General features: G+C 43.2%; 1 protein-coding gene across 2 annotated transcripts in view; it reads right to left on the reverse strand.

Moving 5' to 3' along the window:
- Positions 1–1,379: 1,379 nt before the first annotated feature.
- BEND7 (BEN domain containing 7) overlaps positions 1,380–15,155 on the reverse strand; it is a 46,697-nt gene continuing 32,921 nt past the window's right edge. Inside the window, exons 8-9 of one of the 2 annotated variants that reach the window (XM_068916075.1) lie at positions 7,558–7,608; positions 1,380–3,392 (exon numbers count right to left, since the gene is read on the reverse strand). In XM_068916075.1, coding sequence (XP_068772176.1) covers positions 3,334–3,392; positions 7,558–7,608 — 110 coding nt within the window. In that variant the 3' untranslated portion in view covers positions 1,380–3,333. The remainder of the gene's footprint in view (positions 3,393–7,557; positions 7,609–15,155) is intronic. The other variant, XM_068916154.1, reaches the window with a different exon arrangement.

Genomic DNA, 15,155 nt, shown 5'->3' on the forward strand with positions numbered 1-15,155 from the left:
CTCGGGCGGACACGGCGGGGCTGCCGATACCCGAGCCGCTCCCGCACGCCCGTGCGTTTCTCCTGAAAGACTCAGGCAGCCATTTCTAACCCAACATGTCACAGGCACTTCAGATGACTTTCTTCTTGTCTTGCAATTAATGCATTTTTTATGAAGCCTGGGCTCCAGTTTCCTTTCATGTTACCAGGAGGATATCCTTTTCCTGTTAAGCTTCAGAAGGATTTTTTTCACCCAACGTATTAATCTCTAGCGGCTCGTAAATAGGCTAGAGGAAGGCTTTATCTCAACGGCACGGCACCGAAGCTGAAGCTTCACTGGAGCCTGGGCTGTGATTCCGGCTACTTTGCTAGTTTGCCCGTACGGCTCTTCCAACAGGTGAACTGGCAGCTTTACAAGACTACTTACTACTCACTTTGCGGCACGGGTGAGATTTCCTGCAGGGTGGCTCCCAATGCAGAACGCCACAACATGTCTGCAATCACGTCTTCACGAACAGCATTCCACCTCACGTGACAAGTAACGGCCCGATAACCTCCCCCGTGGCGGAAAGAGGCAGGTAAAAGTAAACCACGTTGGGATGACGTGCACGGCAGAGCAGGTTAGTGAAAATAACTGTTGCTCAGCTAAGGATGGATTTGTTCCATCCACCCAGCTGATCGTTAGTTGCACAAACGACGAGTTGCATTCAGGTCTGAAGCCAATTTTTGGTCACGTGGAGGGCAGAGGCAAATTCAATCGCTATTTACTTGCTTTTTAAATATTCCACAATTAACAGTGACGTAGCTGACTCATGCTGTATACACGGATGCAAGATGCGTGCCCGGCTGCAGTGCATCAGCACAACCACCGGAGTGGAAATGAAACTACCACGCGACTTTTTACTAGCAATTGCTCCCTAGTGCTCCTGCCACAAAACAGGGAAGGTGAGCTGAGTCACTTCACTAGCTCCTTGTAATTGATTGAAGATTACCAAGGAACGTGTTTTTGCAGGAAATATTTTCTACGGCTAAACAACATTTGATGAGGGTGCGATAAGAAATTACCAAGCTACTCCAGAGGATGAGTATTGGTTTGTCCTTCCTATGTGTTGTTTCCATAGAAGCAGAGCTTAACCTTTTAAGTGAAGATTATGAAGGCACCTAATTCAATTAAAATTAGACTTCAAGCATATCAGCATTTACTACTCAAGAGTTATTATGAGATTTGATATAGCCATTGTTCTGATTGGCAGGCACAATAGTTTCCATCTGAGACGGTTAAAAAATCATATTCTGGCAGCAACTTTTCTGTTTTTCCGCACCTTTCCTTACCTAGTCCTCTAAGTGGTAAGTAATTCTTTTGAAATACAAGAATCTAGCACAAAACACAGAAAACACACGTTCAATTAAAGTTATTTATTGTAGCTTTTCTTTTCTGAACTGACAAAGAGGGTTTCCCAGAGATTGATAACACAACACAATGTTATACACCATTCCACAACTAGTCCCTTGTCGCTTTATTAAGAACATAGTAATTTAAAAATATCTAAATATTTACATATTAATAAAACATATATACAGAAGATTGAGACATTTTTACCTAAATATGGAATGATTTCCCCCCCCCTCTAATAAACCCTATAAAAAGATTTCTGAAGAAAGTCTGAACAGTAGTCACAGTAAGTAAACACAAACGCAATCTTGAAAATTTACAAAACCGCGATTCCGTTGCCAAAGTGTTACGATACGGAAACGAGGGCCCGGTCACGCGGGGGCACCCGCGAGCCCCTGCCCGCTGCAGACAACTCCAAGCAGCCGCGAAGGAGGGAAAGGCTCTTTTAAGGTTCGCAGTGCACATTCAATATATTCCACAGTTTCCAAGAGAACACGGTCATCCTTAAGGGTACCCGGGACACGGGTGGGGAAGGGCAGAAAGCCCGAGTTTTCAGGAGGCGTCGAGGGAACGCGCTGCTCCCACCGGCTTCAGCGGGCATTCGACAGCTTCTGAGAAACGGGCTTTGGGGTCGTTAGAAAAGGAAAGAAAACTTTAAACACTCGGGGTGGGGGAACACTGTGTAATAGCACTTCAGTTGAAACACTCAAAGGCCAAATAGTTTCAAGGAAAAAGAAACCCGATGGGCCTAAACGATGCAAAGGAAAATGAAACACAATGGTAAAGGCAAGAGCAATCTCTCCAGTTCCAGGAAACACACTCAAACTGTCTGGTGATCAATATATGTTGCAGGTAAGACCTTCTAGACTTCTTTGCCTACGTTTTTAAAGTGAATTTAGTGCTGTTGAAAGGTGCAGAAGTGATAGTTTGCGTGGAGGGCCACGTAAGATTTCGCCTCAGCCCTGACCTGAAAGGACCAACCCTTGGAACCTCTAAGGGGGTAGTGCAACTTCTCGATCAATTCTCTCCTCTTAACTGCTGAGACATCAATCGAGTGCCAGTCAAAAGGTGACTTTTTTTTTTTTTTTATTCACAAATATTGTCCCCGAGGACAGTGGTTGACAAATCACAGTGCGCAAGACCCTCTTCCCAGAAATCAGCAAACTAATATGTTTGAAGATTGAGGTGGCAGGGGAAGCCGGAGAAGAACGCAGGGAGGAAATTATCTCCTTGCGCCGCCTGCACTACGAAACTCCTTGAGCGCCGTCACGCTAGCACCAGGCACGGGAACTCCAACGCGTTTGAGCAACAGCTTCTACCTATCGTACGTGAAGAATTCGACACCGCTGGCTTGAATCCCGCCCGACTGCTTTACCGCTAACTCCAGTGGGGGATCTTTTAATTACGGCTGTGTATGGCCTTGTACCGTTTGTTCTTTACGCAGAGAAGCAGCAGCCGGAGAAGTTGGGTCTGCAGAACCACAAGAGCAAAGCAGCTTCCCTAGAGAAAGGCTCATCGAGCCCCCCCCCGGGCTCGTGCTGGAGAGAGATGCCGTCCCAGCTTCCTGGCTGGGAGGAGTCACCCCACCGTGTTTTACTTTGCCTCTGCAGAGCTTCAGGTGAAAGGCTGCTGGCGAGCATATGATCACATGGGAAAGTACAGTCGGGAAGGAAACACCAAGGCAGGAGAACATCTTCGGTTAGAGTGGATCCCACACTAAATTATGCATTGGATATGGAGGAAAATCATCTTTAATTAAGATGAGAAACAGCAAAATGATCTGGCGGTTTTGTTATTTCGGGTGACATGGGAAACGGATGAAGCATCACGAATTTGAAAGGAGAACGGTATGGACGTCCGCATCTTGCAGTACGCTGAAATTCTCACGCAGGTCTTGCAGTGACGTTATTCGAACGAGAGGATGTTTCTATCTGCTAAAAACACTGACGCAGAATGTAAAATTTAAGCAGAAAAATCTGGGTTTGTGTCTACCAGACTATCTGTTGTGTCAAAAGGGTTACCTGAAGGAAGAAAGAGTTTGAAGAAATTAGGTTAAAAAAACCTTTTAAAATCCATTCAGTCATTTGTAAAAAAAAAAAAAAAGGATGGAAATTATATATTTGAGTATCTAATTTTAATTTGTGGTAGGGCTGAACTGCTGGTGTGTATGCCGATAGCAATTGCTGAATTCCACTCAGAGCAGAGCAAATTAAATAAAAAGATTTTTTTAAAATACATAATCTGTGAGCAAAGTTTTTCACAGAAAATATAGTACACAGCACTTCAGATGTAAAGCACTGCATTAGAATATGGCACACATTGTACTGCAATGCTCACCTCTTTGAAGTTACGGTTCTGAAGAAGTGAAAAAAGCACCACATGAATTTTAAACCTAGAGTACATACTTTGGGATGTTCTTTGGAAAAAACTGAAAAAAAAAACCCCCACAGCAGTCTAAATGTATATGGCAGAATAAAAAAAAAAAGAAACTCAAACCTATATGCCATCTTTTTTAAACCACTTTAAGAATGTATTTTTTTCTAAACAGAACAATGAAAGATGGACAGAAGAATTACAACTATAGCCCTAAGAACACAGGGCAAATAGGAGACAGACATCAATCAGTGTGAGAAGCAAATACAACTCAATGAAAAGGGAAGACTCATACAATCATGCACTGAAAGGATAAAGATTTATTTTACAATAAAGGATTTATATTTAAGGTTTCGAAAAGGTTTTTTTTTTTTTTTTGAAGTTCCGTTTTCTTGATATTGTATTTCAAAAGAAAAGGAGACAACCTGTATAGAATTGGATTGTTGCTGTTTTCTTATCATTGGTTCCTTTACCAAGAGATTGTTCTCATCTTTTCACAAAGCTGTTATCACCCTTGGACCTGAGGATTGAGATGTTGCTTTTTCTGCTCCTTTTAGGGATATCAAAATTCTTTCTCATCCTAAAAATTAACCCTAGTGTGGAGAAACTATGTGAACCCTTCAGCACAGTTTTTGGTCCAAAGCACAGGTATAAGGAAAGTTCTGTCATGGTCCTGGGCTGCCTGTACCTTTCAAATGTAATTCTAAAGATGAGGATTCATGAAAAGGGTTTGCAGATGGCTTAAATTTGTTTCCACACGCGGAACTTACGGATCATTATTATTATTTTTAAACTAAATTCAGATGCTGTTGCAAATTGTGGGCCAAACTAAGAAGAGCCTTTTCGCAATGCCAACTTATACAAAAAGATTCAAAAGGCTGGCACATCTTCATTCTGCTCAAGATTTATCTGACACCTTTTGGGTTCTTAGATCACCAGGAAACTCATCAGTCTTTCCAGTTACTCCACGGTAACTAGCCTGGGAGCTGTCAGATCTTTCTCAGCTCAGGTCTGGACACAGACTTCGGCTGAAGCAAGAGATCGCATTAGTATGTGCAAAAGCTGGTACTATGGAAAACCTGAGCTTTGTTCACCTTTGTTAGACACAATCCTTCTGGTATTTTCTTCGGATTTATCTGTTAATGTGCCAAAGTTCCCAGTAAGTTTAACTGCCACCGTTCTTCCAATTTGCTTTAAACACTCTTCAATCAACAGCTTTCAAAGCAAAGGCACACTTAGCATCCAGGGTGATTCTAAAACGATAGCATTTGTGCTCTGAAGTGCTAAAATATAATTGGGCAAAAACGTCCCCTTTCATTTTATGAGGAGGTATTAGTGTGACATCTTTTACACGAGATTCAAGTTCCAAAGGAGGGCTTTGAAAGCAGAACGTGCCTGCTCTCTCCAAACTCCAAGGCTTTGCTAGCGCTGCACAAGGAGGCAGCAGATTCCACATTGCCAATATGGGCAGGGCTCACTGAGCAGAAATGGAAGATTAAGGGCATGCGAGTTTCCTTTTTTTTTTTTTTTTTTCTTCCCACTAACACTTACCATTGATTCAATTCATTCAGTCTGGGCTTTTTTGCTTCGCAAGTTAGTTCCATTCTTGAAGACCAAGACAGTAACCATCTAATGTCTGTCACTCTGTCATAAATAGATTCAGCACTCCATCTTTGCTCCAGCCCAGTCTCCTGCAAGACTCCCCTCAAGCAATCTGATTCTGTCTCGTTTTATTCCGCTAACATACTAGGTTAACGACTGATCATGCCTGATTTATCTTGTGATAGCTCCTGGAGATGTCATGTACGATCAAGGCCCGTTGCACGAGGCACTGTACAAACACACAGTAAGAGACGCTCTTCTCCAAAGAATTTTCAAGCTAAACAGAAAAGATAGCTGAATAGACCACACCAAGGCTCCTGTAAACGATCTGTCAATAACACCCGCTTATAAAAGCAGCAGTACTAAGACAGGGAAAGACCTCTGCAAAAGTTATACCCCACCTCTTTTGCTCGAGTCCTTGAAAGAAAGCACCTGTATTGTGGCTCTCTATCATAATTACTGTCATTATACTGTCTGTATATCACATTAAACGATTTGCTTCCAAGAACAGCATGATATTACATTGATACATTCTATAAAGAGGCACTTGCACATATATAATAATGGGTGTGAGTCAAATGCTTGGCTTACAGCCTGTGAACATCACCTCCCCCACCAATGCAAATTGCAGCAGGGTTTATTTAGGCATCTTTCCACAGATAGTACGGAGAAGTACACACTGCAAAAGAAATATTTCAGCTGAAGAATTGCGCGTATGCACAGATGCTCAAAGGTGTGTGAGCAATCGGACTACAAGGGCAGCGATCTGCAGAACGGAAAGGGGTTCTTCGTTTCCATCAATAACACAAGACGCAAGCGGCAACTACAGAAATTGTGCTCAAAGAAAAGCACAACAATCCAATAATTCTGCTCCTTAACACGATTACTAGAGGACTGAAAAGATAACACTGGGTCGCATTAGCGACGTTTATTAGGGTTCGCTTTCAGTAGAATTGCTTCCCTGCCTGATAAAAGAAACAAACAGGATGTCCCTTGGAAGAGACCTTTCAAACCAGAGCTTCCTGCGTCTATTATCACACTACTACCCTGAAATATTCAGCGGCTAGCCAAGAAAGCAGCACGGCGGCTCCCAGCAAGCGCGTGCTCCCAGCCCCCACTGGGCCCATGCCAGAACAAGACTATAGCTGCTTGTCCTCACCACTGCTTCACTGGTCCTATTCCCTAGTAACTGCACGTGCGCCGACAGCAGGGTTTCAACCGACGGGGCTCCGCTGCTGGCGGCTGCTGCTCTAGCCCTCAGCACAAGAGCACCCATGAACGAAAGCCCCCTTCTCCAGCCCTTGCGTAAGGGAGACCCGGAAGCGACTCTGCCGAGACAGATGCTGCGATGACACTGTACCCACCACCCCGGAGCCTCCAGGTACTGAGCAACCAGCAACGTCCTGTTCTTCTCAGAAATTGCAAAGGCATGATCCTATTTGTCGGCTACAGATTTTCCCTCCTTTTTCTTGGACCTTGGGGATATTAAGCTGCATCTCAGTGAAATTACACACGCAGGAAAAAGACCATCACCACAGATTCTGGCCCCGCTGCATTTTCAGAGAATGGGAGCTCAGTTCCTACCAGCAGGCACCTGCTGATGATCTGACTCTTAACGAGAGCGTGCTCTTAATTTCAACACTGCATACAAAAGCATGCAGAAATTTCATTTTCCTAACCCACACCGCTGCTTAGCTGCACTGCTGTTTAACAACTGTCAGGCTTTGAGTCAGGGTGGCTGCACTTCAAGAGAAAGTAAAACAACACTTAACTAGCGCACAGATTTGCAATCTTTCTGTAAATCCAAGACATTATTGCTGATACCTTGGACAACGGAAAAGATGCTGTAATACAAGTTATTGTGTCTGTCCTTGACAAAACTGTGTTAAGAATCCTGAAAACTCCCAGAAATACTGGGAATGAGCAGAAATCACTACGTGGAGTAACAAGGGTCACTTACTGGTCGTCTTAGCTTAGCCGCGACTGTGAAACTTGAGGTTTCATGAATATGAAATAGAAGATGAAATTGTAAAATTCTTGTGCCTTTTTTTTTTTTTTTTTGAATACAGGGCATTCAAAACTTAGATAGCTGGGTGCTGTGTGCAATTACCCAATTGCATATGGCATGCCAGGGTTATTGAAAACTGCTTCTGTGCAATAAATAAACAAACACACACACTGGAAGCTGATAAAAATTTTAATGCGTTTTACCTGTTTGTAGTAGAGAAATGTCCGGCTTCTCATCACAGTCAGTTGCCTCTGCTGATTACAAATATAAACAAGAAATTTCATTACTTTTACTGAATACAGGAATGCGATTAAAAAGCTACATACTGTAGAGTGATTTTGCATTTTCTATCTACTTTCCTCAGCTGCAAATATGCTAGTGCTCAGTTAAAAAGTCACTACTTGGAGGAAGAGGCCATACAATAAAAACGCAAGCTTAGAAGAGGGAGTTTTGTATTAATAAGCAGTTGTGCCCTTAATGGGCTGGACTAATACCTGCTCCCTTTAAGGTTTCAGGCCATCCGGCTGATAAAAGGAGCTGGGATCATTTTACAAAATTAAACAGGAAAAGTCCCATTTGTTAAGCCAGCTTCGGTGGTCCTTGGAGGAAGAGCCTCAAAGGTTGGTATTCCAAACTCCAAAAGCTGCCAGCACCAAACGCCGAAGCAGAAATTGCAAATACTCCCATTTCTGACTCCTGCACCCAAACTTCCTGAGACCACAGGAGAGCTCATTCTGCAAGGGACAGACCTACACGGGCAGAATGTGTTCAAAGATGCAGGTGGCTATCCACCATAATTACAAAAGCACATCATAACTGCTCAGATACACAGGCAATTACAGACTGTTTATACACACATGCTTTCAACCCACAGCTTATGCAAGCTTATTTGACTTAATTTAGCCCACGGTGAAGGAAGGTTAAAAGCCTAATTTGTTCATCTCATATTTGCCACAGGCCAACGTAATTTGGCTCAGCTGATGTGCAGTAACTTGTTAGACCGTAGGACCCTGGAGCGTGCGTTAGAACCCCAACTAAGTTACAGACATCTAGCAGAAATTTGGTGCCTAACCCACACATGCCCCGTTCAAAATCCTATTACCTGGGGGTTTTGGCACCTCAGCATGGTAGTTAAGACCTTTAAAACACAATGAGATCTTTGAGAGTACTTAAGCAAATTAGGTGCGGTCATAAAGGAACAGGCAGATATGTCCATTACATTGTACATGTTCAATGTGGTGGATATACACCTACTCACAAATACATACATCCACTCATTGCACAATACCCATAGACATCAAATCTGACCAAGGCTATACATAAACTGAACAACTCAGTTAAGCTCACACTTGAAATTAAACTAACTGTCCTGATCATCTTCAGCACAGCCCTATAAAGAAGGATGTTGAGTTGTTGCCTTTATGAGGATATCACAAGAAAAACTAATCCAACTGCTCATCTGTATCAGAGTTCCCTGCTTCCAGCTACTCCTGGCTATTTGTCCTTGGACCAAGACGTTGCTTTCTCTCTTACTTCCATTTATGCCAGCTTAATTTTTAGCTGTATGCTCTACTTAGTTCTGTGAAATTAGTTGGATTAAAAACACACACACACACACACACACACACACACACACACACACACACACACACACACACACACACACACAACCAACCCCTAGTACAAAACAGCCCTCCTCCCATAGAAGGTTTGAAGGGGGAGCACCGACAGGCACATGCCATGGAACTGCAAGTTAGTCTGAAATGTGCCTTGAACCAATACCCTTTTCCCACTTCCTACAATAATTTGTTTCTGAGCAGAAACAAATTAGGTACTCAGTACAGCTTACTGCAAAAATCTTTTTTGAAAAGAACGGGTGCCTCAATAAATGGGAAGAGATTACATGATTCTCTACCTCTAGGTTGGGTTTGAATCTGGACCTGACTAACTGTGATGGAAAGAGTGGATGAGCAAGGGAGGAGAGACCATGCTGGTATGAGTAGCTTAGAACCATCCAACAGGATATACACCATTTAAAACATCTGGAGTGACAGTCTGAGACCAACCTCTAGCTATGTTACAAAGACCTACCTGCACCAAGAGATGCTGTGGCAGAGCCAATAAGCACACATGAGAGGAAGCTATAACTGGCCCCATGGGTTGAAGGGACTCAAGCTATAATAAAATGGGGGAAGCCAAACATGAGTCCTGGTGATGGGTTGGAAAGATTCCTCCCCACAGGCCCCTGGGCCCACGTCAACCATGCTATCCACTCAAGTGGATAGCATGGATTTGCTGAAAGCTCTTGAAGCCACTCTGGAGATGTGGTTGCCTTTCTACGTAATGGCTCTTGGTAAAACTGAACTTAGAGGAAAGTAGAAATACAGAAAGAAACAAGTGGAAGCTAGGAAGCACCTGGCTTTCAAAAGATAAAGGACTTCGGTCTCCAAATCTGCAGAACTGGCTTTGTCGGCAACAAAATTAATTACCTAGCCATTTTAACCCGGCACAAGACTGCGATGCTGCTCAAAGACAGAGTCCTGCTCCCTACCAATTGTTCCAGTCCCATTCCTCATGGCAGCACAAACATTCATGTGATCACAGGGATTGGATCTAGCTAAAAACTAGCAACACGGCCACACGAATGCTTGTGCCAGTGCCAGGAAGAGAGCAGGAAAAAGAAAGATGCATGGATAGCCTACTCACTCTTCTCAGTAGGCACCTGAATTTGTTTTATGAAACTGAATGAGTAACCACAGCTTCAGGGGAACTATGACCAACAAAGCTCCTGCTCACAAATGCATGATCCAACCAACACCTTGACCTCCTAACATGGATGTAAACCAGCATCTTCTCACATTCTATTCCAAACAGGAAAGAAAGTTTGCCTTCAACAACCGCACCCACAGAGCGCCAGCCAAACTTTACTTGTCTTAAGTCAACTTGCAAGACAAGGCAGGCAGGAATAGATCCTACTGTGGGAATTCTGCACCTCTTCTCTATCCACTGCTTAGACAGCTCAGTAGCTCTTGCAAAACAATTCTGGCAGTTATTTCCTTAGAGGGGGGTCCCCCCCTCCGCAAAACTGGTTAGCTTCTGGTGTACATGTGTTCATCTGTTAAGCACACACCTGCTGTTTTTCTCCTTGGACGGAAGTACACGTATGCTCAGGACGGTTAGCACGACAGTTACTCATTTTAATACTGCTATCTTTATCTAAGAAAGATACTGGCCACAAAAGCACTATACCACATCTCATACTCCTACATCCATATGTCCTACATCCTTTCTGGCCTTGTGTCTATTGCTAAACACAAACCAATCTGATATAGAATCTGTTGTCTCACAAGACATAGATAATCTATTAAAAAGCACAAGCGAGGGAAATTAGAAAGATGAGGAGAAATAGAATGGGAAAAAGAAAACCATACAAGACAATAAAAGCAGAAATTTGAACGAGGATGTGGGAGAAAAGGCATACTCCAGAAGCATTTTTTCTTCCTTTGTTCCCACTATTTTACATTGCAACAAGGTAAGGTTAATTTTAAGGAACAGTTTAAGGATGTAACGTCGTGGCATGCCATTTATTTAAATCAATCCAGCCTGAAAAGTTTCAGCATGTTTTCTAACATTGCTCCGTTTTCCTTTATTGAGTATGGCAATCAAAAGCTTCCAGGTTATGTACAATGTAATTACTTTGCATGAACAGCTCTTACCCTCCGTCCTTTAGGAGTATTAGTCATACTGTATCAGCCTTTCCGTCTAAGCAATGGGCAGCCGTTATAAAATAATGGCTTGTATGCTCTTCAGAACGTAAAAAGGGAGGAAGAACTTACTGCAACAGACGTAGCCCCTGACCTGTTGCTTATTAATAGATGAAGAGCTGAGTAACCAAAAAGCTTGGGTACGATGTCTAACGAAGAGGCGACACGAAGAGCAAGTCTGTTCCTTCTAATTTTACCCATCTTAGATCTCTATGCTAATGGTTGCCTGTCTTTTTCTGTACCGCTGCTGGCAAGACCACCAGTCACCTACCCATATTCTCTTTGCAGGGTGAAAGGACTAGGCAGTGGGAAACGCTGCTGCTCAGAGCAGCAGTAAATCACAATGCCGTTCGCATTGTAATTCACGCTGCTTTAAGAGAAAAAATCTATGCATATGCCTTCCTCTTCGACTTCTTCCTTTCCAGGGCCATTTTGCATCCCATCCCAGCAGCCAGAGGGCTCAGCTTCTCTGCTGGGACAAGACAGGTCTGGCACCATGAAACTACGCTCCAGCATGCTGTGCCGTGGCATGAAACGGGACCCATAGTCAGGGCTGAAAAATATTATCACGCTATTTAATTTTAATTATAACATCTGTTTGTAACATTAACCTCACAGTCTCTTCTCCCCTTTGTGACAGCAAACTTGTGAAATTTTGAAAAGACTGAACAAGGCCAATAAAAATTTAATGGCAGTGACAGCTTTATTCTCAGATCTAACAAATAAAAGAAACACCCAAGTCTCAGATCTCAGGCAATAATCTTTCAGAACTACGAAAGAGCCAAAGCAAAATAAATAAATTTAAAAAGGGTATTTCCAGTTATGAAAAATATTGTCACTGATTCAAAACTTATATGAATTTCTATTTGGCTTAGGATAACAACCCTTCAAAATCTACACAAGGGAATTATTTTCTAGAAAGCAGAATTTTAAAGTGTTTTTTTGATTAGCTTTCCAAGTCAGGAGCTTTTCGGTCCCTAATTCCAGGAGATGAGCCAAACGTGATAAATAAGGTTGAAGCTGGACAGCATCAGTGATCAAGATTTCATTTAATTTGGAAATACTCAAGAGAGCAAGCTCTACAGAAAGAGGTACAAAAAGTAGATCCACCCCACTCATTTGCTAGAATGATCTGAAATTATTAATAACACTGAAAGCTAGAGAAGGATTTACGTTACCAGACTGAAATAAGGTTTCACAGGATAAAGCATAGAGGGCTGCTCATGAATGCACTGTCGTACTGCCTGGTTTGAAATGAAGAACTAATCAGAGGATGGACTAAATGGCTCAGAGGAAGGCAAGCAGAATACAAAGCCTGCCCCTCGTCTCATAAATACTCCTGCAGTTAAAATTTAGCCCAGATCAGTGGTGACTAAAAGTTGTTTTGTGGCTTCTGCTAAGTGCTACTGAATAGTCTGCACTGGATCATCTTAAGCCTTTTCTATATAAAGCCCATGCATGAAAATGAACTAGAAACTGATTTAAATAAATCCGTGTGACCAGCTAGCAGGGAGGCATATTGGCTTAACAAGTCTCCCATCAATTTAGCTTAATTCTGACTCAGATTTGATTCACGGGCACCTTGGCATACGCCGACAAACTCGGACAAAACTAAGAATGATTTTGGAGTACACGAGTCAGGAAACTCGTTCAGGATGGATGGACCTCCGCTCCATGTGCCACACACACAGACTGGAAAAACTCACCAGCCACGACCGAGTCCCACACAACCTGGTGGTGAAAAGAGTCTCCTGAGAGGGAGGAGATACTGGCCAAAGTCTTCAAAACCAGAGGAGGGATTTAAACCCCCTTTCCCGTAGTCCGTAACAGTGCTCAAAGCAATAGATTGTTGTTGCCCACAGGTAGCAGAGGGCAGAAGGGAATCAACGCTTTCTCCTCATAGCGTCTTGCAAAACAAATCTGACTGATCCCCTAGCTCAAGGGCAGGACCTATAGCTGTGAATCCTCAGGGCTGGAGAAGCCAAAGAACCCAAGGCAAATAGGAATGAAGTCCCACCTAGCTCCTCAGCCTGTCCAAATATCTAACTTGGAGGAGGGTTCCTGCTCAGCACTCACTTTGATGGATCTCATCTTCAGTTATTGCTCTCCACATACATGTAGGTGTTTAGGTGAGGGGCTGTGATTCCATCAGCTTTCAGGTTTTTGAAAGCTAAGTTTTGCAACATAGAATCTTCTGATACCTTTTCCCCTAAGCAGATCAAACCTCCTCCCTCCTCTGCGCTCCCCTCCCATACTGGTCTCCCTAAGTTACGTACAGATTTAATAATTTTTGTAAGGCTTCGGAATGAATAGTTAGAATTGGTTTAACCCTCAGCAGCCAGCCAGGTTTACATTAGGACAAAACTGCTGAGGGCTAGGAGACGAGGCTAACAAACATCGCAACATCCTTCCATTGGTCCTATATACTTCCCTAGGCATCTGCTAACAGCCTCTGTTAGAAACAAGGTACGGGATTGGATGAATCTTTGGTCTGATCAGTACAGCTCTATATCTCTCATATCAGAAGCTCAAGGCTATTATATAGAAGTACTAACAAATCTTGTTTCAACAAGATGTTACTGCAACCAGCTGTTTGCTCCTGACTTTCTGCTGGTATTTACTGCTTTACTGTCACAAAGGCCGTGGACGTGAAGAGGTGAGCACTACTCCTTCGCTTCAGCGCAAGGTCAAGGCAGGTTAGTTTAAGCCACCAGTGAAGACGGTTGGAGTTAATGTGGCTGAGCTTGCTCAACACAGAGTGCCCCATGATCAGTTGTGGCAACTCAGCTGCAGAAGCAGGAACCTCCAAGCAGCACGTGGTAATGTGAAGATGGCCGCAGTGATATTTTCAATCATTCCTGCTAGATCTAAAAGAACGCATCAGTCTGTGGCCTGGCAGAAAGAAACTGAGGCACTTTAAGAAGAGGTCAGTAAACTAAACAACGCAAAAAAGACAGCTTTTCTAGCAATGCAGTTACCATGTACTTATTTTAGTAAATAAAACTGAGAGTTTGTTGGGTAAATTTCTGGTCGTTACTCATCCGCATGATAGGTTGATGAGTTTACTTCTCTCTGTGGGCAGAGACAGATATTGGACCCTATCTTATTCAGCCACACTATACTCAGCTTCACTTTATTTTCTTCATTCTCTTGCTAGCTTAGAGACAATATCCCCTGCTTAGATCTCCCTTTCTGAGAAAGGAGCAGAAATGGAAGTGGCCCCACTTAAAAGGCAAAAATCAGAATGTCATTGTCATTTTAATTAATATCCTGCAGAGGCACCAAGAAAAGCAAATAAAAAAGGATGAAAGAAAACAAAAATCAAAACAAAATTAGGTCAATCCTCTTTCCCAGGGGATCTTGTGCAGACAAGCCAGGGACCCAGCGTTCCTCACACCCTGCTTTTGCACTCTTCACCTTATCGAAGCCTGACATCACACGGCCATTCTTCCAGTTTGGGGCACAGGCAGCCTTCAGAGCAGGGAGAAAGCCGTCCTGTTGTACAGCACCCGTAATCTGACACTGTCTTTAACAAGATTATCTTGTATCCCTCTCTCCTCCCTCCCCCAAAGCACACAAGAAACCCTTTTTAAGGCTAGCGCTGGTTTGCTGCTCTGCTCAGGGAAGCTTACACTACTGAATAGTCTGCACTTTTCTTTTCCTCCATGTTATTTCTGCCTTGGGGCGTTCCTCTTTTTTTTCTCTTCTCTTCTCTTCGGTCTTACTTTTTCCTCACTTCTCCCTCCTGGTATTAATCAAACTGTGGATAATGATTTTGGATGCCAGTCTTAGTGTGCGTTTCAGAGACACAGCTTTGGACAGAAAACCCTGGCTTGCTCATACATGGAGCCGGAGAGACGTGGTTTGTTCATTTGCTGCGGTCTAGCTCATCCCTCCTTAGCCAGCTGGACCACTGGAAACCTCTGGGGAGCCATCAGGTTTCTCATTCTTTAAACCAGCAGATACTAACAGGCACTTAATCGCAGGGAAGGGCAGCAGGGAAGAGGGGAAAAGGCAGGCAGCTTAATACAGTAAAA

The sequence above is a fragment of the Struthio camelus genome, chromosome 1 (genome assembly GCF_040807025.1).
Source record: "Struthio camelus isolate bStrCam1 chromosome 1, bStrCam1.hap1, whole genome shotgun sequence".
NCBI classification, from domain to species: domain Eukaryota; kingdom Metazoa; phylum Chordata; class Aves; order Struthioniformes; family Struthionidae; genus Struthio; species Struthio camelus.